General features: G+C 39.9%; 1 protein-coding gene across 6 annotated transcripts in view; it reads left to right on the top strand.

The window, feature by feature from the left end:
• LOC149565304 (uncharacterized) overlaps positions 1-26,696 on the top strand; it is a 187,644-nt gene that overhangs the window by 134,121 nt on the left and 26,827 nt on the right. For 5 of the 6 annotated variants that reach the window (XM_089818835.1, XM_089818840.1, XM_089818836.1 and 2 more), the window contains one exon: positions 21,601-21,816. The exons of the other annotated variant lie outside the window; for it this stretch is intronic. In XM_089818835.1, coding sequence (XP_089674961.1) covers positions 21,601-21,816 — 216 coding nt within the window. The remainder of the gene's footprint in view (positions 1-21,600; positions 21,817-26,696) is intronic. 6 annotated transcript variants of the gene reach the window in all.

Raw genomic sequence — 26,696 nt, forward strand, 5'->3', positions numbered from 1 at the left:
ATTAAAATTGTCTAGTACAAATAATCATATTTTATGGTTCAAATAATGCTGTTTTGATGCTGCTTTCTCTGCCTGCGGCCATTTTTTGACATATATTGACAGTTTATTTTAAATGACTCAGAAAACTTCACGTCAGGAGGCTTTATATTGTTTTGATATAACATTACCAATCATTTGTTAATCCTTCTTAGCTGAATAATATTTGTATCTTTTTATTATGTTTTCTGTCCTACAATCAACAAACATTATAAAGTTTTTCAGGCTAAAGTAAAAAATGTCCCGTATTAGCTGGATCATGCACAATATATGCTTATGCACCACCAAAAGAAATAAAGAAATAATAGAACTGCCCATAAATGACCAAAGTAGATTGCAGGGACTAAACAGTATAGCATATCGATCGATTAAAGTAATCTGATACGATAATGGTGAGTTCCAAATTAAAATTGTCAATATAGTGGGAGTTACATGGGCAGCACTATTTGTCAAATATATGTTTCCAAATGGGAGATTATTCAGAGTGAACTTGAGCGTTCTCCAAGTGGGCGATTGTTGGTTTGTGGTGATTGATCATTTTGTTGGGTTTAAACTTTGGTGACTTTGTCAGCCATGTTCCCCCCCAAATCAATCAGCAAAGGAGTGTAGTGGTGCCTATTTTTTTTAAATACCTAATATTTTTTTAAAGTCATCTGTAATGCTGGCTTGACACGCCTTTTGGCTCCACATGAAATGCTTTGAATTCAAAGCTATGACTTGGCGAGGCGACAAACAGGGGGATCTCATCCTGACACTTGGTTTGTTCATATATGTAAGCTCAACAACCCATGCAGGCCAAGACGTGTGCACGGTGGCCCAATAGGGATTTGAACCTCAATTTCTGCTTCACCAACAAAGTGTTTAAACCATGACACTACACATCTGAAGAAGTGCAGGGGGCCTATTATTTGATGGAGTCAACCATTGTTTTGACACATAAATCAACCTTTGTAAACTAACAAGACATCATATTGTTATTTTCTCTTTGCTAGATAATGGAAGTAGTGGACGACAATTTCTTTGGTGGATGTAGCCCATGTTGGGTGAACTAAACTAAATCTTTGTGTTAGTATGTTTTGTTAGTTTGCCTCATATTCTGCATTATATTTAATACTATTTATTACTCTAGTCTACCTCAAAAGCGTAACACACAAGTCCATTATTAAAACGTGAAGAGAAAGGTCTTGCAACCACATATGTTGGAACTTAAAAGAGGGCTTCTTTGAGACCTGGAAAGAAGTTGTTTTGAGAGTTTGATCGACCAATGACAAAAACTTCTGTAATTCAGAATCTTTGAGTTGGTAGTCCACCTATCCCCCATCCAAAATCAAGAGACAAGAAATCAGCCAACTTCTCAGAAATAGCATGTGCACCACTTATTTGTTGTTCCAATTAAATATACCATTGTTTAGCTTCTCAACAATAACATTCAAGAGAGCAATATTATCCCTAAGTAGATTAGCAGAATGATCCAATCTGAGTAAGATTTATCTTTTTTCCTTCAAGGTAGAAATTTCATTGAAGTTTATAGTCACAATCTAAGGAAGATAAGGCTCAAGAGATCAAACAAATCTAAAATGAGCCAAAAGTTGTGACATGCTTGTAAGATCAGCCAGAGCGTAGACATTAGTGAAAAGATAAGTTTCACTTGAGTCCAAATTAGAAGCAACCATAGAAATGGAAGAATGATTTGATAGCCACCACATGGTAATAACTTCCTTTAGATCCCAAAAATAAGACACACAACCAAAGTTACCATGAGCACCAACACCCTAACTTAGTCAGGAGGCTGGATCTAAGGACTGTTTAACATACCATACATTATCAATTTGGATTCTTTAATAAAGATAATATCAGGAGAATGAGACTTTGTAAACTCCCAAACCTTTTGTCTAGGGGTGTTATTCATACTCCTTACATTCCATGGTAGGACAGTCATTTGTGAGATTGGAAGAAACCGTAATCAATGGTCTATGTTGACCCAAATTCTACCAATGTTCATCCGGTTAGCTTTACCTTCTCCTGATCTTTCTTACTCCTCCCTCTCCAGCCACACTCATAGAGACATGACTTTATCCAAAGGATTCTTTTCAAGGGGTCTTTGTTACAAGCCCAACACCTAAGAAGCACCTCTTATTATTCCCCTAGGGTCCAAACTTCCTTAACTAGCATCCTTCAAAGTTGTGGTCTCACTTGGTTTTGAAGCAACCTGCTTTTGAGAAGGTTAGTCAATATCCATTTGCCCAATTTGCAAGCTATTGATGTTCAGTTATTTTTCTCTCCATCATTAGCCATAATTGCTTCCAAGAAGCTAACATCTAGAGGTAGCTCATTTGGAAGTCCCTCTTGTTGGACCAAGTTATAAGAGCCTCAAACCACCAATTGAAAATATCATCATTTCCTGTCCTTTAGTTCTCTTCTGCCCCCTCTCCTTTTGTAAGTCTTAGTAGGAATGAAACCCTCTTTGTATGCACCACCATCTATTGTGGGATCTTTCCCTTTATCAATCTTAGGTGCAAAGGAGGAGGGATCATAAATTGCAGCAGCTATCTGATTAGATCTATGTTACTAAATTCATTAATGCCCATCCACATGAAAGACATGACATGTGTTTAAAAGCATCTTATAGTCGAGTTGTTGAATCCGAGAAGAGGATCCAAGGTAAATTTTCATATAATTCAAAAAGAGGTTATTTAAATCAATTTCAACACAAATGGAGGCATAAGTAATGAGTTTGAAACATAGAGACAATAGGTTCTCCAAGCAGTAGAGCAATCGAGTGAAGAATGTCACTCTGCTAGAACTCTAGTGAAGGCACAGGAAGACAAACTCAAATAGGAACCTCACATGCTGGGATTTATGTAATGTTATGTTTGACAATGCCTTGGTTTTTTGCCTTGAAGTTACAAATTTGAATATAATCAATATAAAATATCTTTCATACTAGGGTTAGAAGCATTAACTCAATCATATGATATAACTAATATCATTGACAGAGTTCCTTTGTAATGTCCTCAAATTGGTAGGGTGTGTGGGGTACCATCTCTGAACAAATCATAAAATTACAGCCTTTTGCTTTATAGCCCACAAAGGCAGGGATGTCTAAATTGGACCAGAACCATCCTTTTCTGTAATCAGTTCATTCCTTAGCACAATAACTTCCAACCAGGAATGTATCGATCTCTGGAGTAATCAATTCATAACTTAGCCCACGAGAAGTAGAAATTTCCAACTTGGTCCGGATCCATTTCTTAGGGAAATCAATTCATCACTTAGCCCACAAGAGGTAGGAACGCCAACCTAGGAGAAGATCCATCTATTGTGGTAATTAATTCATTACTTAGCCCACAAGATTTAAGAACACCCAACCAGATCTAGATCCATATCTTAGGGTAATCAATTCATTATTTAGCCCACAAGCTAGAAACATCTAACAAGGAACAAATCCATCTCTTGAGGAAATCAATCCATAACTTAACACACAAGAGGCGACAATGTCCAACCAAAACCAAATGCATCTCTTGGGATAATAAACTCATTGCTTAGCCCACAAACAGTAGGAATTTCCAACTAGGATTAGAACTTTCTCTTTAGGCAATAAATTAATCACTTACCAACAAGAGGTAGGAATGCCCGATTGTAACCAAATCCATCTCTTAGGGTGATTAATTTATCATTTAGCCCACAAGAGGTGGGAATGTCAAGTCAAGACTGGATCCATCTCTTGGGTAACCAATTCATCACTTAGCCCACAAGAGGTAGGAATGTTTAACGAGGATCAGATCCATCTATTAGGGTAAACAATTCATCACTTAGCTCACAAGAGGTGGAAATGTCCTATTAGAACTCGATCGATCTCTTGGGGTAATCAATTCATCACTTAGCCCACATGAGGCAAGAACGTTAAACTGGGACCAGAACCATCTCTTAGGGTACTCAATTTATCATGGAGTTTTGTGTTACATCTAACAAGAGGTAGGAACGCCCAACCATGACCAGATCCATCTCTTGGGGTAATCAATCCATAGGTTTGATTTTCTCTGTTGTATTAATTGTCTCTATTGTATATGCATTTCCCTTTGCTAGTGTTCAATGGTCTTCTTCAAATAAGTCCCTCTAGACATTGCCTTAAGTCTTCCTTTATTCTACTATAAATCTGACCTTTTAGATTGCTCTCAATTTAGGTTGTAGGTCTGTAACAATTCACTCTTTAGGTCTGCTCATACCCTTCATATTTGCTCACAGGCCTTCTCATTCCCACAAAGTTCGTTTTTTTATGACCTCATATCTGCTTTATAAGTTTGTTCCTAAATAGAAGGATATTGCGTTGACTGGATGCCCAAATGATTCTCAACATACCTCTATACCTTCCAAAAGCCACCTTTTCACCAAACAATACGATTTATCAAATCAAGTTGGTTAGCATATATAATATTTAATTTGCATTAAATATGTTACCACCTTCATTGTTTGTTTTTGAGAATAATATATTATTCCCAAATTGCTCTTCAAATGGAATGTTCTCCTGTTTATATCCTACAACGTGAGGAAGAGTCACAACTCTTCATCATGGCTGGCCTTTTCAAAGGTCACGACCTTCCATAATTAGTACCGGTAGATGTGAGTTTTATCACCACCTTAGAGTGCAGGATGAAACACTTATTATTTCAAGATGAATTACCAAATCTCTAATTCGATCTTGAACAAGGAAGCTCTAAATGCCTAACAATGTGTTATTCCTTGTATATTGAGTCACCCTATTCCTATTTTGAAGTATGGATGGTCCATGAAAATTATGTTCATTAGTCGTGAAGGTCCTATCTCATATGAGTTCGTCTAGTCGGTTCATGTCTTTTACCTTTGTAACTTGTTCTATTATGTACTTAAGTATCTCAACACTCAAAATAGGTAAATTACCTTATACCTGTGAACCGCGACGAACCACATTGAACCACATTGAACCGAGTTCATGTGGGTTCAACAAGATTATAGGAAGTTCAAAGACCAATAAAGGCTGACCTACCAATCAAGTTTCATTTCTCACATACAAACATGGGGGGCTCATAGTTCTAAACAAACAAAGACAAATGTGAAATATCTTGCACCTTTGTGAACCACTTCAAACCAAGTTCAGTGAGGTTCAAGTAGGTTTGACAAGATTCATCCCAGTTCAAGAGTTTGGTAAGATGGGCCCACTAAGCGGTTCCATCCCTGATTTGCAGACACACAAGTCTTTGACTTCAGACACAGGTAAAGGCATGAACCATTACGAACCATTGTGAACCATTTCAAACCGAGGTTGATACAGGTTCAAGGTGGTTCAGGATGGTTACCTGAGGCATTATGGAAAGGTTAAAAAAATAACATTTAATGTTGAGCACTCCGAAAAGGTTCTGTACTCCCCAGAATGACGTAAGAAAGGTGAGTTGACAATGCTACGACAATCATGACTTGATGAGGTGGTGGGAGTGATTACAAATAATTAATGAAATACACCATGAAAACATGAACCAAGTCTTTTTGCCACAAACAGGGAGATACAATAACTAAGATGTAATATTTGCTTCGTTTTGTTTGGAAGGTAAAAACAATTGGGTGCAAGGGATTGTTCAGAGTGTCTTCATTGTCAAGGTGAGTACTGATAGCCCTCTCTTTGTCTATGCTTATGATGAAGTATAGAAAGGATTCAGACTGGTTAGAATAGTGTCTGAAATAAAATATGAAGTTTGCATTTCACCTCTTTGGGAATGCTACTAGTTTGGCCTGTGAGGGACTAACTAACTATCAGTAATACAAACATCATGGGGTTCAGCTTGGAAGAATTTAAGGAACAGTTGGAAAATCAGACAGCTGAACCTTCCATGATACAGATTGTGCAAAGTGGTTTAATGGGGGTTGTCGCTTTTCCGCCAGCTGATCTATGTCCAAAATTGGTGGAGTGTATAAATCAATATGATGTTTGAACCTAGCTTATTGGAAAGAATGATGGTGGGATTTTGTTACTAGTTGATAGAGAGACTATCAACAGTGTGTTTAAAATACCTGAGAAGGTGTGTTCTGAGTTTCCTCCCACCCAATCCGTTGTTAAGTTTAATGAATGTGTTGATAAACATTGGAGTGTTATCGCAAGAAATTGGTTGTTGAAATTTCAGAAAGGAGGTTCTCAGCCGCTGAAATCCTCACCAAAGACGAGATAAAGCCCTATGTCCAAGATTTAATGGTGTTGCTACACAAAGTAAAGGGTTCTTCACAGGCCCATCTATTTGCCAAATGGATGTACTTTATCCAACTCATTTTAGAAGGCAAACAACATTTAGATTGGGGTAAAGTGATAGCAGATTCAATGAGAGAACAACTCAAAATGTCTCACTTGAATGGAAAGGATTTCTTTATGACTTCATATGTCATATATTGCTTAGCTTGCACTGAGGAATTGATAGGGATCCCCCATGAACCTTGGATTGAAAATATCACCATTTATGAGTACTATTCCATGATACAAGGACGTAGGGTGTTGGAAGTCTGCAAGCGGGTACATGATGTGTTTATAGGTAGTTTACATTCGAGTGAGCAAGACTCCTGAATAAAAGGATGATAGAAGAAGCCCGAAAATTGGTGAAAGCATACGAAAGATTCTACATATAGTACTCCCATTTCATTTGTATTTGGGTAGGATGATTTGAAGATGTAAAATTAGCCAGGTACTCTCTTGTCTGCTTTGTGTTAGCTGAATTATGTAGACCACTATCTCAGATAGTGAAAAGGTTCCTCCCTGAAGAAGAATGGGATACTGTATTCCTTATCAAACTGGGTCGACTTTCTTGCAAATCCCTAGTTGATGCCATCAGCATAGGGTATGATCTGCGTAGCTTCAGATTTAAATAATGTCATGACAGAGAAGGATTTGACGATAAAGGCTTTGCCAAATGGACCCTCCAGTTGAATATTCAATTTCTGCCTATCCCTCACCTTGAAGACTCTTGGGAAGATTGCCCAGATGAAGCAGAGTTAGAAGAATAGATTATTGCAGAATTCAACTGTCACAGATTGTTACTTTTCAACTGAAAATGCCTTTAGTGCACGACGATTCAAATATCACTGACCCGAGATATGACAAAATGCATGAACAAGCATTACCTACAGTCGACTAAACCAAGGAAGAGGATGATGACATACAATAGAGAGCCCATGGAGTGATTTAACGGACTGGATTGGACATGTGCGTCGCATACTGTTGATTGTTACTGCTATTTTAGCCTCAATTCCAAAAAAAAGAACAAAAAAGTCCTTAAATTTGCTGCTTGTTCAGAATCCCCAAAAATCATTTCTGTAAAACACTAAAAATCAGAAATAAAATTGAAGAAAAAAACGAGAAAGATTGATAGACAAATAGCATTGCTTATACAAACAATAAATCACAGTTTATGCAAAGCGGGATTTATCGGGCAACAAACTGGAAGATAGCATTTATTATTCTGGCAAAACTTTGCTGGCCAAGAACTTCAGAATATTGTAGTTATTTCAAGGATTTCTTGTTGAACAGGGTGAGAAACAAGAGCTTGACAAATATCTCAATAAATTTCCAAGATCTTCTATGAAATATTTGAGAGTTATTCTTGAAGGGTTTGTGAGGACCAAATTCCTCACGATTGACATTCTTTTCACTGTTACTCATCTTTCTCCCCTACTAGAAAAATGGGCGGGCGGGCAGATGAGTGTTCACCTTCGAACGAATAGGGCGTTCAGGTGAGCAACTAGAAACCTCAATTGGTTTTTATAGGGGGGGGGGGCGGGGGTAGATGCCGTTGTTGGGAATGAATGGCATTCCCCTTCTCTTCCGATCATCAGAGATAGGGGTTCCAAGCAATGAATGGTTCGATGTCTGGTTGTTCATACTCATAGAATAGAGGACACACGTAGGAGGATCTTTGAGTATTCATTTCGAGTTACACTCGTTCATGGAATTTCTTCTACTGCAGTAGGCTTGCAAGGCTTACTGCACCTGTGGGGCTACAGATGTCGAGTTGAAGTAATATTTCTTATCGTATCTGAATTGTGGGTGTGGATAGATCATCATCAAACTACTACTGCTGTTGCGAATTTGCACTTTTCCGATCATTGATACTTATATGTCGTGACTTGGTTTGTGTGTTGCTGGGTCTCTCTCTTTTGCAGGCTTGCTTGAGCTTGTTTGAGCTTTTTCAGGGTCTGGTTCAACGAGTATTTCTGGAGTGGTTACTGCCACTCGTTCTTCTGCTGTAGATGCGCATAATCCTGATCCTGTTATTTGTTGTTGTTTCTTGTGAGGTTTCTGTCACTCATGTATCTGCTGTTGATGTGTGTGATCCTAATCTTATTTATCTAGTTGTTTCTTCATCCTGAACTTGTATGCTACAAGCTTTGGTGATTTTGCAGTAGTCCACCTTTTCAACGTTTACTGCTGCTTCCTTACAACCTCTACTCATGCTATCCATGGTCCTTCTATCGTGTTTTGCTAGTCTCCTGTCATGCTTGGATCTTTATCTGTTCTTACTTCCGTGCTATCCTTGCGTTTTCTCTAACATACCAGAGGCTGTATGGTAGACTGATCAAAATGGAGCTAGAGAACCAATGTTTGAGAGATACAGTCCAAACAGTTTCAGAAACCATCACGGCTATTAAAGTACATGTAGATTCCAACTCGTTAAAGTAATTTCTCTGCCACCCTTATTGTCTGAAAGAACAGACATCAAAACCCACTTTGACATGGTCATAGAGCAACAGGCAGATCTTGACGCTTCCAGAGAACGGAATGAACTTGTGGTAAAACACACTTCTCTTCTATTCGAGACTAAGAAGAAGGCCAAATCATAGGCATTGTTTGCACCAATCCCGATTCTGCTCCTTTTGTGGGTGTGAAAAGATTGTCGAGGGGCAGATTACAGAGGAGTGTTGGAGACGTGCCCGTGAACTTAACCTTAGTGTCCAGGGCCTCCCTAGTTCCACTACTGATCCTATGACAGCTGGGCTGTCCTTTCTCCTAAATTAGATAGGCATCTTAGATATCACTATAGACAAGTGTTGGGTGGGACTAGATGGTACCCTTTTTTTGCGGTTCCTCTCACTTTCCGACAGGTTATGGGCTCGTAGATCAAAGAGGAAGCTATTCCTTCTTCCCTCAAAGATCTTTTGGATGAAGACCTTACTAGAGCACAGGTTGCTGAGCTGAGACATTATAGGGATTGGTTAGTAAGGTGAGACAAGCTGAGAAATGGGTGGTGATCCGAAACCTCAAAGTTGTTATTTGGGATACCGGCTCCTCTAGCCAAATGACGGTCTTGCCAGCAGTTGCATGGAAAAGATTCCAGTTGTCTTCATGTCAGTTGTTGGAATGGTAATGGCAATCTTTGGTCATTACCTAGTCTATTTTCGGATGTGGTTGATTATGTGGACATTTTGGTTGTCACAGAGACTCATGAGTCAGGTTCGACCTCTCCCAGGATTTTCCGGTTAGTAGTGGCTAGTTGTTTGCAAAGAGGAGGTTTCGGCAACGGGTGGTGTCTATGGCTTTGGTGGTGTAGCTTGTTTGATCAGAGACGACCACATCAATGCTATGTCTGTGGTTCACTCTGACACCTTGGTTTGACTTATGTGGATTCAGATCTGCCACACTCATCATTGTCTTAGGGACATCTTTATAGCTGTTTGTTATTTTCCGTTGGCCACTTCTCCTTATGCCATTCATAGTCTGATGGATGGTGACCCCTTCTCCGATTTGTATGAGTGGATCTCCAAATTTTCAAGCTTTGGTAACATCATCATTTTGGGTGACTTCATTGCACGGACTAGAGATCTTTAAACCCCTCTCTATGACTGCACTTTGAACTTGACTTGTACTTGGGAAATCGATCTTCCCAATATGGCTTTTCAACGCCACTCTCAGGACAACCTTGGGCGTCATTAATGCTATGGTCATCATCTCATCCAGCTTTGTGAGGCTTCTAATTTGTAGATCCTGAATGACCTCCCCTGCTTCTTGGGTTCCGAACTCTTCACTTGCTGGCCCTATTGTGGTGGTGCAAGTAATGTCGACTATGCTCTGATGCTAGCCTCCTTTATCCCCTTGGTTAGCCACTTCTCCATCATTCGCCCCCCTTTGGCTGACCATTTCATCCTTAGCCTTATTAGCCACTTCGTTCCCTAACCCTCACCCTTCCCACTCCATCCCTCGCCTATACTTTTAGGGCCCATACCACTTTTTGCTTCTCAGAGTGTGACTGCTTCATCTTCACCCTCCACCTTAGAGGACTTCTCCCCTTGACCGCTTTTTGGATTTCTCCCAGGCTTTGTCCTTGTTTGACCTTCTAGCTATTGGTATTTGGGAGTTTGCCCTCCTCTCCATCCCCCATCACACTTCTCCCTCCCCCCTCAGTCCTGCTAGTCGAAAATCCTACCCCATGAACCAATGGTATGACGACAACTGTTAATCTTTCCACTGCTCCCTACGTGTGTCCTTCTCTATTCACTCCACCTCCTATAACTAGTTGCATTCCTCATATGGCTGTCTTCTTGGTTACAAGAAACGATTGTTTGTGGGTTTGCAATGTAAATCCCATTCTTGCTCGTCGCTTGAAAACATTTTGGCGTACCTTGTTCCCCTGCCACCCTCCCCCACCCTCCACCCTTGATTGGCGCTCTTTGGTGTCCAATGTCTCTGCTCTCTACGATATCCCTAACCAACTACCTGTCCACCCTACCCCCCTCGCCCACTGCCATCTTTTCATTCCTATGGTTCGTGAGGCTGTGAGATTCATGAGATGCAAAAGAGCTGTCGATGAAGAGGGGGATTTCAAGCAGAGATTTTTAAACTCAGTATCCTGATCTTGAGCTACTTTCTTCCGATGCTCTTCAACAGTGTGGTTTGTACTGAGCTCCTAGATTAATGGTCGAGACATTTGATTTATGTAATCTATAAGTCTAGGTTGGTTTCGGACCCTGACAACTACATGACCATTATGATTGAGCATACCTTTGCCAAGCTTTATGCCATAGTCCTGAGTACTCTTGAATACCATTCTTTCTGGACAACTTAACAGTAGAGGGTGTTGTGCTAGCGGACAGGATGGGTTCCGTACTATCTTCCAGTCTATGGATCACATTTTGATATTGTGGACTATCATCGAGTAAGCTCGACATCACACTAGGAAAGTCTATTGTTATTTTGTCAACTTTCGTAAAGCCTTTGACTTAGCTCCTCGGGGCCCCCTTTTCCAAAGGCTCAGAAACATTAGCATTTTTGATATTCTTTTGACAATGATTATGAGACTTTATGAGACTGTAGTCGGTAGATTTAGAGCTCCAGAGGGCTTTTTCGATCGGATTCAGAGCACCATTGGGGTGAAGCAAGGCTGCCCTCTCTCCCCAGTGTGGCTTCGCTCTTTGGTGATGGTTGCCACTTACACTAGGTTCTAATCTCCATTCTTCTCTTTGCCGATGATGCAGTCCTTTTAGCCTCCTCTCCTGAGGGGCTCCACCGGCTCATTGATGGGTTGGCCTCCTTGTATGACCAACGGCTTCTATGACCAGAGGTAGGTCGTTGTGAACCTGAGCAAGAATTGGGTTATGGTCTTCGATTGTCTAAAGACCTCACATCTTCACTTTAGCTTCCAGGGTTAGGCAATTGAGTTTGTCTCTTTGTACACTTATTTTGTGGTAAAGTTCTCTGGTCTCTGCTTTAGCTTGAAACCCACCCACTTGCCAAGGGTTGCCAAGGGGATGAGTTCCTCACCCTTCTAGAGAGATAGTGCATCTGACATCACTTTCAGGACAATGAGTCCGAGTATATAGTGCATCTGACATCACTTTCAGGACAATGAGTCCGAGTATCTCTCATGGACTCATTAGGTAGACCAATAGTTTTATATTTCTCTGTGGTTTGGGGGCCTTCTCTTCTTGATTTGGATTGGGCTTCAGTTGAGTGGATCAAGATTTTTCTCCTCCGTCGAGTTATCAGATGTCACTAGTACACCCTGTATAGTATCATTTTGGCTTGAGTTCGATGCTTACCTTTTCAGACTTAGTGCCATCTTCGATTTGATCCGGTTCCTTTACCACCTTAGGGGCTTTGCGGCCTCTACGGATGGTCACCATAGATACTCCTACCTTGCATACTGCTCCTCCATTGATATTGCCATATTTGATTTGTCGACCAAGGCTTGTTGCTGGTATACACATGCTGTAATAATTTAATCAACTATCCCACAGCAATTTACTGTTAAACTCTGGTAGTTCTGTCCTTATCTATTTTTCTTCCTTTGATGAACACTTCAGGAGTCTTAAATATTAATTTTCTTTTGCCAAACAAATCATAAACTTCTGGAGTACCCCTTTGATTGTAAATTCTGAATGTTGTATTATTAGTCCAGGCACTATGGAAAAAATACACGAGGACATTACCGCAAACAGTTGTCAAGTGACCGATATCTGTCACTACAGATTGTTACAACATGAAGATTAAATACTAATACTCATTACTGCCTGGAGCTGAGTCTAGAATTTGTTCACAATGTGCATCTACAGTAATGTGCCAGTCGAACTCGAGTCACAATATCTTGAAACCAATTTCAGTGTTCATACAGATTAATTTCTAATTAATGACTCCAGGAATGTCAAAGGATTTTCAGAACTAACCTTCGATTTGTATAGAACTGGAATAGTGGATTTAATGCAGTCCCGTTAATCTGATGATGCTCAGGGACGTGTGCAAGGATTTAAACTGGCTTTATAACCTTGGTCTGATTACCTCTGTGTACACCTGCTGCGTGTATTAGTCTTCACTCCATAACCGGCTGCTGCACTAAGCTGGAACTGGCGTCTTCAATCCCAAATTAAACACCTGCACTCGCCCGACCTATGTGGATGAGATTCAATTGAATCCGACTGCGTCGTTGTTCCTGGGACGTCACGAGTGGAAGATGGCTTGGTCGACCCTATCACTCGTTCATCCACTCCCTTCCATGCGTGAGCGGCTCTACTCCAGTCGGGGTAATACGTGGTCGCTGGGAATGGCGTGGACGTTTGCAAAGACCCGACGTGAGCAATGTAACTCAATCACCTCTGGCTTATGGCACTTGTTTCTGATTCACCACTGAAAACCTGCTCGGCTCAACAAAATCTCCTTGCGTAATAGTTATACTGTTCCCGTTTACTCGCAGGAGCAGATAGTATAAACAACCGAACGTATACTTTTCCCTAGATTCAACTCGCCCAACACACAATCACTTCTAAATAATATTCACTTGTACACTCACCTGAAAGTTATTGCCGAACTGCCCATATCATTGAGATTAAGAAATTTAAGGAAGTCTGGGGCTACGTCCAACTCCCTTGGTATTCCCAACCTTGAGGGTTTTCGTCCTCCCAGTCACATTCAAGCAACCAGCCTTATCTGAACATTTAATATCAACTTCGTGGTGACAATCCCAATGTAGGCTCTCCTTTTTATAACCTCGAAATGAGGGAAAAGAGTTGGCATGAGATATGTGGGATAAAAACCACTGTTTCGTCCTGTAGTGACTTAAGTCACTTTATAAAGTAAAACTTTATAAACATAAAGTGACTTTATAACTGAATGTCCAAATTAATATCAGATAAGCCTTTAAATTAAAGTTCTCAGTGTGACTGGTAAAACATCCTGATTGATGCCGTTAATCTATCCGGATGCGGAGATAGATTAACTCGGCGCCGCCACTAACGCGGAGAAGGGGACATGACAGTCCTCCCTTCCCGGAATTGCTTGCCCTCAAGCAATCTCAAAGCTGGATGCTGCAATATAGACTCGCCTTCCCATGTGGTGTCCTCATAAGGCAAGTCCTTCCACCGAATTAGAAATTCCCTGACAGTTCTGTTTCGCAGCTTCCTCTCTCTGCTTTCAATTACTTCTTCCGGCACCAAAATAAGCTTACCCTCTTCATCAAGCGGGGGTAAAATCTCAGAAGGCACAATTCGTTGTCCCACAGCTTCCTTGAGGCACGAAACATGGAACACATTGTGAATCCGGCTGTCACCTGGCAGCTCTAGCTCATAAGCAACTTCTCCTACCCGCTTGGTGATGGAGTATGGTCCATAAAATCTGGGCTTCAGTTTCTCGGATCCACTCTTCTTTAAGGAGCTCTGTCTGTAAGGCTGTAGACGTAGGAAAACTCTATCCCCAACCTCAAAACTTCTCTTGGTACGATGCCGGTCAGCGTACAATTTTTGCTGATTCTGCGCCTGCTGGATATTATCCCTGAGTGCTCGAAGGATGTCCTGCTGCTCCTCAATCCAATCTCTGGCTAACGGTGCTCTGCTGTCTGATAATGCCAAATCAACAAAAGAGAGAGGCTCATAACCATAGAGAGCACGGAAAGGGGTCATCCGAATAGACATATGATAGGTGGAATTATAACAGTGTTCTCCCAAATACAGCCACTTGACACACGCTCTCTGCTGTCCTGCAATGTAGTTCCTCAAGTAACCTTCCACCCACTTGTTCACTATCTCCGTCTGCCCATCAGTCTGTGGATGATAACTTGTGCTCAGAGTCAGTTGTGTACCAGTCAATCTAAAGATCTCCTGCCAAAAAGTGCTGAGAAATCTGCTGTCCCTGTCACTCACAATGGTTTTGGGTAGTCCATGGAGTCTAAAAATCTCTCGGAAAAACAATTCGGCCACCTGAGAAGCTGACCAATCTGCTGATATCGCAAAAAAATGTGCATATTTGGTCAACCTGTCCACCACTACGAAGATGCAATCCCTACCTTGGACCCTCGGCAACCCGGTAATGAAATCCATAGAAATGCTCTCCCATCTTTGGGCTGGAATGGGAAGAGGCTGAAGTAATCCAGCAGGAAATCCCTGTTCTGACTTGTTCTGTTGACAAGTCTGGCACTCTCTAACATACTGAAGAATATCATCCTTGAGCTCCTTCCAAGAGAATCTCTCTCTAATTTGCCTGTAGGTTTTGAAAAATCCTGGGTGCCCTGCGATGGGTGCATCATGAAAGGTGCGCATAATATCCTCCTTTAATTTAGAATCAGGTACTAGGTAGATCCTATTCTTGTAGTAAATGATATCGTTCAGCACCTTGTACCTCTCATCCTGAAGTATGCCATCCATAATCTGACAAGCGTGTACATTTTTGGAATACTCCACTAGAAGTTGTGATTTCCAATCCGCTGAAATTTCAGAAATGATGTAACAATCCCGCGCTGGGGGTTTGCGTGAAAGGGCATCAGCAACAGTATTATTTTTCCCTTTGACATATTCAATGTCAAAATCATACGCTTGTATCTTGCTGACCCATTTCTGTTGTCTTTCATTTAATTCTTTCTGTTCAAGGAAGTAACGTAGGCTGTTATGATCAGTTTTGACTGTAAAGTTACTCCCTACCAAATATTGTCTAAATTTTGCCAATGCATGCATTATGGCCAGCATCTCCTTATCATATGTGGAATACAATATCTCGCTGCCCCGAAGTTTCCTGCTCTCGAAGGCAATGGGGTGCCGGTCCTGCATCAAAACTGCCCCTATTCCGCTTCCCGATGCATCACATTCTAGAACAAAGGGCTTAGAGAAATCCGGGAGTGCTAGAACTGGGCATGAACTCATCACCTGTTTCAGCCTATCAAATGCAATCATGGCCTCCTCTGTCCAAGAAAAAGCCCCTTTCCGAGTCAAATCAGTAAGGGGTGCAGCGACCTGTGAAAAACCCTTAGCAAACCGCCTATAATAGGAACAAAGACCAAGGAAACCACGTAACTCTGATACATCCTTCGGTGGCGGCCAATCCAATATCGCTCGGATCTTCTCCTGGTGCACCTTAACTCCCTCAGCTCCAATCACATGACCCAAGTAGAGAATCTCAGTCAATCCAAATTCGCACTTAGATTCCTTCGCAAATAAAAAGTTCTCCACTAAGATGCTAAGAACCTCATCCAAATGCTGTATGTGTTCCCCCCAAGTTCTGCTGTAAACCAATATATCATCAAAGAATACTAAAACACACTTCCTTAGCTGTTTCTTAAAAATATGGTTCATGCAAGACTGGAAGGTGGCTGGTGCGTTAGTGAGCCCGAAAGGCATCACCAAGAACTCATAATGTCCGTAATGGCATCTGAACGCTGTTTTATGCACATCTTCTTTCCGAACCCGAATCTGATGGTACCCCGAGCGAAGATCTATCTTGGAGAAATAAACTGCCCCATGAAGCTCATCTAACAACTCATCAATACGGGGAATCGGGTATCTGTTCTTTATCGTTCTCTTGTTCAGTGCGCGGTAGTCTATGCACATCCGAAGGGTGCCATCCTTCTTCTTAACCAACACTACTGAAGATGCGAAGGGACTAGAGCTAGGTCTGATATGCCCCATATCCAAAAGCTCCTTTATCGTCTTCTCTATTTCCTCTTTGTAATGCCTAGGATGACGATAAGGTGTAGTAATAATAGGTTTAGCTCCCTCCTCAAGCTCAATGATATGCTCAAATCCCCTATCAGGAGGAATCCCTGGAGGAATATCCTCGAACACTTTCCTGTGTTTGTCTAGAACTGTCTGGATATCACAGTGATATCGCTGTCCTGTACCCTGTATCTCCTTGGACGAGATAAAACACTGAGTAGCCCACTCTATATCCTCATGTCTCAAGATAGCCTCCATCCTGTGAGCTGAAATCACCCGGGGAATACTATCCGAGATAGCTCTAAGGATCACCAATTTATCACCCTGTGAAAACTCCAACTGCATAGTCACATGATCAAATGTATATCTACGAAGAGTACTCAGCCACTGTCTGCCCAAAATAGCATCCAACCCATCTAGATCAACCACATAAAAATCAGACTCTAGAAGATAACCCTCAAACTGAATCCGAAGCCCGACTACCTTCTTTGTGCACCTCAAAACATCTCCACCAGCTACCTTAACATCAAACTCAGGTATGGCCATTGTCTGTAATCCCCTCCTAGATACCATCTGTGTGCTAATGAAATTATGCGAGGCTCCTGTATCTAAAAGGCAAATAATACGCTGGCCTCTAACAACCCCTTTCACCCTGAAAGGATGACATGCTGGTTCACTAGATAGGGTAGCTAAAACTGGAGATTGTTCAGGAGTAGTTTGTTCCTTTTTCTTATCTTTACCCATCTGCTCTTCATCTTCCTTCTCATCTTCGCTGTCCCTACTGCTATCCTCTTCCCGTGGTTCTTCTACCTCTTCCTCCTCTTCAGAATGGATCTCAACATAGTGGATTTTGCCCTTACCCAAACATCTGTGATCAGGAGTCCAAGGCTCCCTGCAAGTAAAGCATAACTTCTTCCTCCTCAATTCATTGCGTGACTCAAAATCCAATCTGGGGGTATTTGTTTTTTGCTGTTTTTTGTTCCCCTTGTAAGAAGAGGATCCTTTATAGGATTTCTTAGGAGGCTGCGACAACGAAGGAGTGTCCAAATCGTGAGCAATCTTAATGGCGTCATCCAAGGTGTTTGGTTTTAGGACCTTGACCAAGCCTCTAAATCTGTCCTGCAATCCTTCTGTGAATAACATCACCTTGCGTTGCTCGGACATGTCAGGTACCATTACTGAAATCCGCTGAAACTCATCTATATAATGATCCAAAGCCCTGCTCTGTCGTAACTGAGCCAAATCTCTGTAGTAAACCTCGATGTCTTTCCTGTCAAAACGGGTGATCAGCTTTGAGCTGAAAACTTCATATGAAGTGATGAGTCCGTGATCTTGAGTGACTAGACCGTGGTGCCACCAATCATAGGCTGCGCCTTCAAGATGCATTGTAGCAAATCGGATAGCTTCTGTTTCTGTCATGGGCTTGAGTGTTAGGTAAGTATCCAATTTATGAATCCATGCCCTTGCTGTAGTTTTATTGCTGCCATCAAACGTGGGAAGTGTTAATTTGTTCATAGCATGTTTAAGATCCCTGTTTTGCATCCTGGGCCTCCTATCGTGATGGATTTTTTCAGCTTCCCTCTTTTGGTTCAAATATTGATTAAAATTCAGGTTTTGTTTTATATGATCCGGAAGTAAATCCCACTCGTCATAAGTAACTATAACATTATCAGCTAACAAGGCTGGAGTTTCAGGATGAGCCACTACTTCTCCAGCGTTATTTCCCACAAAAACAGGCATCAAGGGTCTATCTATATTCCGAGTAGGAGTCCTTACTGTGCGGGGTGTTCCTGCAATGCTACCACCTCCACTATGGTGGTTGGGAGCTCTCCTATTAACCGGAGCTAACTGCTGCATGGCACCTGTGAGCTGTTGTAATGCTGCAGCAATATTATTTTGTCCTTCCCTGATAGCTCGCATGGTCTCCATTACTTCCCTATCCATTGCTTCCTCATTACGTGCCATAGGAGAAACCTGTACTTGTTCCTGAACTTGTTCAACTCTAGTCGTTTGTTCAACCTGGATTTCTGGCCCAAAGCTTATATCCTCATCCACCGAATAACTGTCTTCCACTACCAAATGTTCTGAAGACTCTGTCCTTTCCGGCTGAAGATGTCGGAATGTATACTGCCTCTTACTCATTCATAAACCTGCAATAATAGTTTTCCACAGGCTGGCAGGGTCTCTAGCTCTGATACCACTGTAATAATTTAATCAACTATCCCACAGCAATTTACTGTTAAACTCTGGTAGTTCTGTCCTTATCTATTTTTCTTCCTTTGATGAACACTTCAGGAGTCTTAAATATTAATTTTCTTTTGCCAAACAAATCATAAACTTCTGGAGTACCCCTTTGATTGTAAATTCTGAATGTTGTATTATTAGTCCAGGCACTATGGAAAAAATACACGAGGACATTACCGCAAACAGTTGTCAAGTGACCGATATCTGTCACTACAGATTGTTACAACATGAAGATTAAATACTAATACTCATTACTGCCTGGAGCTGAGTCTAGAATTTGTTCACAATGTGCATCTACAGTAATGTGCCAGTCGAACTCGAGTCACAATATCTTGAAACCAATTTCAGTGTTCATACAGATTAATTTCTAATTAATGACTCCAGGAATGTCAAAGGATTTTCAGAACTAACCTTCGATTTGTATAGAACTGGAATAGTGGATTTAATGCAGTCCTGTTAATCTGATGATGCTCAGGGACGTGTGCAAGGATTTAAACTGGCTTTATAACCTTGGTCCGATTACCTCTGTGTACACCTGCTGCGTGTATTAGTCTTCACTCCATAACCGGCTGCTGCACTAAGCTGGAACTGGCGTCTTCAATCCCAAATTAAACACCTGCACTCGCCCGACCTATGTGGATGTGATTCAGTTGAATCCGACTGCGTCTTTGTTCCTGGGACGTCACGAGTGGAAGATGGCTTGGTCGACCCTATCACTCGTTCATCCACTCCCTTCCATGCGTGAGCGGCTCTACTCCAGTCGGGGTAATACGTGGTCGCTGGGAATGGCGTGGACGTTTGCAAAGACCCGACGTGAGCAATGTAACTCAATCACCTCTGGCTTATGGCACTTGTTTCTGATTCACCACTGAAAACCTGCTCGGCTCAACAAAATCTCCTTGCGTAATAGTTATACTGTTCCCGTTTACTCGCAGGAGCAGATAGTATAAACAACCGAACGTATACTTTTCCCTAGATTCAACTCGCCCAACACACAATCACTTCTAAATAATATTCACTTGTACACTCACCTGAAAGTTATTGCCGAACTGCCCATATCATTGAGATTAAGAAATTTAAGGAAGTCTGGGGCTACGTCCAACTCCCTTGGTATTCCCAACCTTGAGGGTTTTCGTCCTCCCAGTCACATTCAAGCAACCAGCCTTATCTGAACATTTAATATCAACTTCGTGGTGACAATCCCAATGTAGGCTCTCCTTTTTATAACCTCGAAATGAGGGAAAAGAGTTGGCATGAGATATGTGGGATAAAAACCACTGTTTCGTCCTGTAGTGACTTAAGTCACTTTATAAAGTAAAACTTTATAAACATAAAGTGACTTTATAACTGAATGTCCAAATTAATATCAGATAAGCCTTTAAATTAAAGTTCTCAGTGTGACTGGTAAAACATCCTGATTGATGCCGTTAATCTATCCGGATGCGGAGATAGATTAACTCGGCGCCGCCACTAACGCGGAGAAGGGGACATGACACATGCCACTACATTTTTGGGTGCGATCGGGATTGATATTGATCGTCTTCTGCCTTACCAGTTCGCACTAGATGCTTCCGCCCATCTCCCCTCATAGCAGGAGTTGAATGGGCATGTTAGACTCCACATATGTAGACAATACATCACCACAACCTGGATTAACCCTTTTGGGTGTCTGCGAACGTGGATGGCCTTCTATTTTGAGCACTTTCTTGAGATCTGTGACGGGATTATTGTACTTCCTGACTACTTCAGAAGGCGCTTGAGTCACACCCTTTGCATCTCTCTGGGGTCTTTTAGAGTCATCTCTCATTGGTTTCGGTGTGAGACAAATTATCATTTGAGCGGAGATGGCCAGATTTTCCGCCTTTGTAGCATGTCAAGGACTGAGACTGAGATCCACTTCATCTTCCGGTGCCCTATATACTATGAAATCAAAGGCAGGTTCCATTGTTGATTCAGAGAGACTTCGCATCTCTGCGACCACACTCTATAACTCATGTTTCCTTAGAGCCAGGCCTCAAATCTGCTCATCACCACATTTTTCCCACCGATGTTCCCCTCCAAAGGCATGAAGCGGCTGCTAGCTACACCAATCTCCGGCCATACCACATCTGTTAGGCCTTGTCGTGGTTTCACTAGACAGCAGCATCCTATATCTAGCAGTACCCAAAGATGAGCTTGTTCCCTTGGTCGCCCTAGGCCTTATTCTTCGGTGTTGGACGACTTCTCACCGAGAAAGGATATTTAATCCTCTCGTCTACTGTTGTTCACTTTCTTTGCTAGTTTTTTTGTAATAATATTGTATCTTCTAGTCCCTTGGACCCTTTGTTGGTCTCTTGTTGGACATTAATATCATTATCTTATCTTATCTTGTCTATGGTTTCATCTAGTGGTATGATGTATGCGTCAACTTGTCAATGCACATTTTGTGATTTCCTGGGTTCAGTCTTCTATACAAACATTGTACGGAGCTGTTAAGGAAGATATGCATTAATAACTGTTTTTTTTGGAACTAAAAAATGAGATTTTTTAACTTGTAAGCAAATGCTTTTAAACAACAACTATTTGAAAGTAAATGTTCATTACAAATGAGAAAATCAAATTTTGTTTGCACTGTTCTTTTAGAGATATGAAATTCTGAGCAACTATTGCATATCAAAACTGAACATTGTTTTACTTGATGTGTAATGGAAAGGAAGGAAAGCAATCTGATTTTGTTTTATTATGTTACTGAGATATTTTATTTTATTTATACACTTTATGCCTGGTCTGCAATTTTGTTAAATAAGATTTAAAATATTCCAATTTTCTATTTTGTAACATAGGCTGTTAGAGGGGTTGCAGAATTATGATGTAACGCTTGTTTATGAAAGAGGGATAATTTATGTATGGTTAAATTTGCTGCAGAACGGGATTACCATTCTTTCTATAATAGAAGCAGCACTAGTTAAAGAAAAAGAATCTAGAGAAGCAATTGAGTGGGTGGCAAATGAGTATTCCTTTTTAATACTTAAAGATATCCTAAATCACGTAGATGCAGGGAAGGATGGTAACATTCTGCTACCTGCTATGAACAATGTATGGCCGTTGTTGGTTGCTTGCCTTAAACACACACAGCCTCAGGTAACATATTTTTTTGTGTGTCATAATGACTTTATGCATTGTATCTCTATTACTTGATGATTTCATTTTGCATTATCATATTAGTATTGCTTTACAATCAACACAATTATGTATCTAAGAGACAAATGTACAAAATTTTAAAACTATTTGTTCTAAAATTTTCATATGTGGCCGAGTGAGATCTGATGTTTTGAAATGCCTAGTTATTTTGTGATGTGAATATCAGGATTTAACTGTGTGATTTTGAGTCAAACTCATTGACCCATGTTTCATGAGTAGTGATTCAACATGAATCCATCTCTCACGAGAATAAATGGAACACTTAGCACTCATCGGATCTAGGTGATGCTCACAGGGGTGAAGCACCGGGACTTCCCGGGAGGTCACCCATCCTAGTACTACTCCAGCCTGAGCGCGCTTAACTACAGAGTTTCTTGGTTGAAGACTTATGCTCATCATATGAGTCTTTGTCAGTGATTTTCCAAGTTCAAATTTTCAAGTATGGGGGGATTTGTGGATGGGAGAGCAGGTTTTGTAATTGCAGTCCAGATTTTTGGGTTAGTGGGTAATATTTCTAGTCAATTAATATATCAAAATCACTAATTGAAAGTATACAATTCAAATAAATTAAATATGCCAAAGGAACATAGGTAAGTGGAAATAAAATAATTTTTATAAAAATGGGAACATTAAAATGCATCTAGTTAAAGTATAAGCATGAATCCATATAATGTCCGTTTGAATTGGATTCAATTAAGACAATGGTGAATTTAGCCTAGTTTTGTAAGCTTTTTTAGTACCATAGACACATTGAAAACATTGTTTAAAAAAGAAGAAGTTTGAATGGTTCAAAACCATAGTTATACCGCCTTGAAGAGACGGGGGGACGGGGGAACAAGTTTTCGAGAGGGGGGGACAGAGGGGCCTTGATTTGGGGATGGGGGGCGGGCAGGGGTGAATATACTTTACATATGGTACTTAAAATGCTAGTTATGAAAATATATACTACGATTATACAATATAACTTGATATAATCATATAAAGATGTAAAAAACAGTAAACTTAAACAATAGAAAATTAAAATTGAACATTGCATTGAAGTTTTGAACTGGAACATCATGATTCATGATCAAATGACAAGCAAACAATGAACATCAACAAATATTAGTCTATATATCAGTCTTCAGATCAATAGTATGAGTATCTAGATTCTACTATCTAAAAGTAATCAATGATCATGTGAGTCATGACGTAAAGATGATTACAATAAGTATCATGAGCCATGAATCATGATATCAAAATAAGTATATAATATTATAACGCAAAAAAAAGCTACAAGTCTCCCTACGCCCACAATAAAGGAGACTCCATCGCGTCCCCCTGCAATAAAGGAGACTTCGTCGCATCCCACCACAATAAAGGAGACTTCATAGCGTCCTTCTGCATGCACACACAGGAGACGTCTTGCCATCTCAGAGATGTCTCGTCATCTCTGGTGGAGGTGGCGCTCTAAGTGGTGCTGCCCGAAATGCCGAGAGCTGTCCCTCTATCTCGGGGACATCCCCGTCTTTGAGATGGCCTAGTTTTTTTGGGGGGGGGGGACGCGTCCCCATTTTATACTATTCAGAACTTCAATATGTTTTCTTTGAAACAAATGGGATAAAGAAATCTGCTTCACACTTTTGGACAGTGTCTCATGCATTGGTAGCCTCTCATGCATTGGTCGTTTAACATTGACTCAAAGTCCATCTAGAATAAAGAACTTATTAATAAGGTGAGATAACAAGTGTCTTTGCTATCATTGACTAGGACCAAACCTTTAGTTAATTGTTGTTTGCTTTATGATTTTCTGTTTATTTTAACCAATGACACCCTTTTATTTATGTTTTGATATTATATATAAAAATGGATGCCAAAGAGTTAATGTTTGAATGTTCGCATTTCTTTCTTAGTGGGACACTTAAGGAGTTGATATGCTCCTCTTTAGCTATGAGAGACAAGTGGACTCCATCTTTGGACACTCCAACAAGTGCTCTTTCATTGTCTATCCACTAGAGAGTAGTAATTTGTAATGTTTAAATACCCATATCATAGATCAAAATATAGCAAATATCTCTTTGATGAGTGAACATTTTATATTCCATGACTTTCGTGCATAAACTTATCATAGAGAAATCAAAACAATATTGTAGACATTTTGTCAAAATATTTGGGATAAGTTGCAAACTTATTGCAATATTGCAAAAACTTATCGGCCGCAAGTGGATATAGATCGTAACGGTCCAAAAAAGGGTCAAAACATAATTTTTGGATTGCAATTCAATATATTGCTCACTGAGGTGAGGCATCATCCATTGTTACTACCTAGTGCATTAGTCAAACAAAGAACATTCTTCTTTATGAGATACAAATCTCAGAGAAATTTTGGTATTGGAAGTCCCTCTATTGTTGCCACTCATTGCAGATTGGTTCGCATGTCTTTCTTTTTGGTAGTTCCTCTATGGTTCTCACTGTAAATGGATGTCTACACCACTTGTGTGTACTTATTTATTGGCTGGCTTTGTGTTGACATCTTCCTCTTATTGTGTGTACTAATTATGTTCGTTGGAGCTGTGTCAACGAAAGGAACAAAATTATGGTTGAAGCAAAGAATCGATAATGTTTAGTGAGATTGAACTTTTCCTTAGCACCTTGTATGTTTCCTTTTGCCTTACTTTCAATTGATGCATATGTTCTTTATTAAATATTTGTTTCATTCTTCGACATCACTTTTTAATTGTTAAATAGATTGGTGCATCTCTAATATACTTGGTTTGTTCTTTAAGTTTAACCATTTGTAACCTATTTGCATTTGTATATATCTAGATCATCTTGTTTGGTTTCTGTACTTATTTAGTGAATCATTATATGCATCTCCTTATTATATTTTGCAAACAAATGCATTTATAATTAATTTTAAGCAAGTTTTTATTTTACGGATATTTTCTGGATAAGTTTTTGACTTATCTCTGATATTTCTGATATCTTTGTTTACCCTTAGTAATATGTTACTGATAATGATATTTTGAACTATGGTGAGGCTAAAAGGGTGACTACACCCATTTGATATAAAATTAGCACCGTAAATACCGAAATATCAACATTTTAACATCACACTTGTTCTTTGTGCTGCCTTTTCTAATTTAATGAGTTTTCTATTGTGCGGATGGAGATGCTGTGATGTCTGTTAGACAATCAATGGATGTTTGCGAATTCCCTTGGCCATCTTGAGGATAACATTTTCGCAAACACTGCCCAAAAAGAGAGATTTTCTTGTTGGGGTTTGGGCATTAGGGATAATAAGAAGCATTTCTTTCCATTTGGAATGCCAAGCATGGTGCTAGGGTTGTGCCCAAATCAATACTTGGTTATGGTTTATCACGTTAAATTGAGTTACATTGATTTGGATATACTGAGGATATCCCTGAATATAGAGATGTTCCTCTATTGGTGGCTTTGCAATATGGAAGAATGGAGGCATTTTGTTTCATAGGAACAAAAATCTTCTCATGGTCTATCCCTTTGGATGTGAATTATCCCTTTGCAACAAGATGAGCCTTGTACTTGTTGACAGTGTTTTTTGTGTGGTACACAAATGCATCCATGTTGGAAAAAAAAACATTCATTTTTGAGATTGGGCATCCTTGACTTGCAAGGGCCAAAGTTGCATGGACATGGATATGAACATGATTTGCATACATGTAAAACTATTATTGAAAGCCCTTGATATGGACATAACTAAATACAACATTTATAGAAAACATATACACATGTTTAACAAAATATTTCACGTTATTGGAGGAGATTTTCATAACTTCAAAATTATAAGTTGGTATAACTACTTGTAATCTACAAAAAAACATGAGCTATGACCTATAATTATATTTACAATATTACCATTTAAATTTAAAAAATTAAATTTTAAATATAAATTAATTTAGAAAATATCTAAATATACTAAAAATAATTATTTTGAAATAATAAACTAAATAAGCATAATAGTCTAATCTAATAAATAACAAGTTCACTTTTACCTTAATTTTTTGTCTTACTCAAAAGTTAAAGCTATGGTAGAATGATTATATATGAAGTAAAATAATATTAAATTTTAAATATTGCTATTTATCAAAATAAACATATATATATATATGTGTGTGTGTGTGTGTGTGTGTGTGTGTGTGTGTGTGTGTGCGCGTGTGCATGCGTGTACATATATAAAGAAAAAGTTTTAATTATTAAAAAATTGTAACATTTGACGAGCATATTATAAATATGTAAATACAAACAATAACATTTTTTCGTCTCTAAAAATCAGAACACAAAAAAAAGTTGCATCCAAAGAAGTCCCAAAAATTAGTTCATTGTTTTCCTCACACTTGTATGGGTCTCGACCCCTTTACATTATCATGTCTCACGTATATTTTGTTTGACTGTCCTGCACGATAGGCGGTCTTTGTTAATGGGGTTTGACCCCTATCAACTAGCGTACTATGCGAGTGTTGTGGTGTTATGTGCCAATGGTATGTTTGCCACACACCACATATTTGATTGATGGGTTTGTATTAGTTGCTTTCTACTGTTTGTTGAGGTTAGTGTATAATTGGACTTTCCACAGTTTCAAAAGTTTATAAATGTTGGGCAAGGAAAATGCGAGATAATTCCTTTGTTTTATTCGGTGATATCTGTAGATGGCCAATACACCGATCAAAACAACGATATTGCTAAGGTCTGCACATTGTGGCCGACCATGAATGATATCTCATGTGACCTTTGGTTCTCATCATTAAAGAAACCCTTGTCTATAAACTATATATTCAATGTCGGGTCCGTTGATTGTTTAT

This window comes from Cupressus sempervirens, chromosome 3, assembly GCF_028749045.1.
Source record: "Cupressus sempervirens isolate cs-2001-9-10 chromosome 3, ASM2874904v1, whole genome shotgun sequence".
NCBI classification, from domain to species: Eukaryota; Viridiplantae; Streptophyta; class Pinopsida; order Cupressales; family Cupressaceae; genus Cupressus; species Cupressus sempervirens.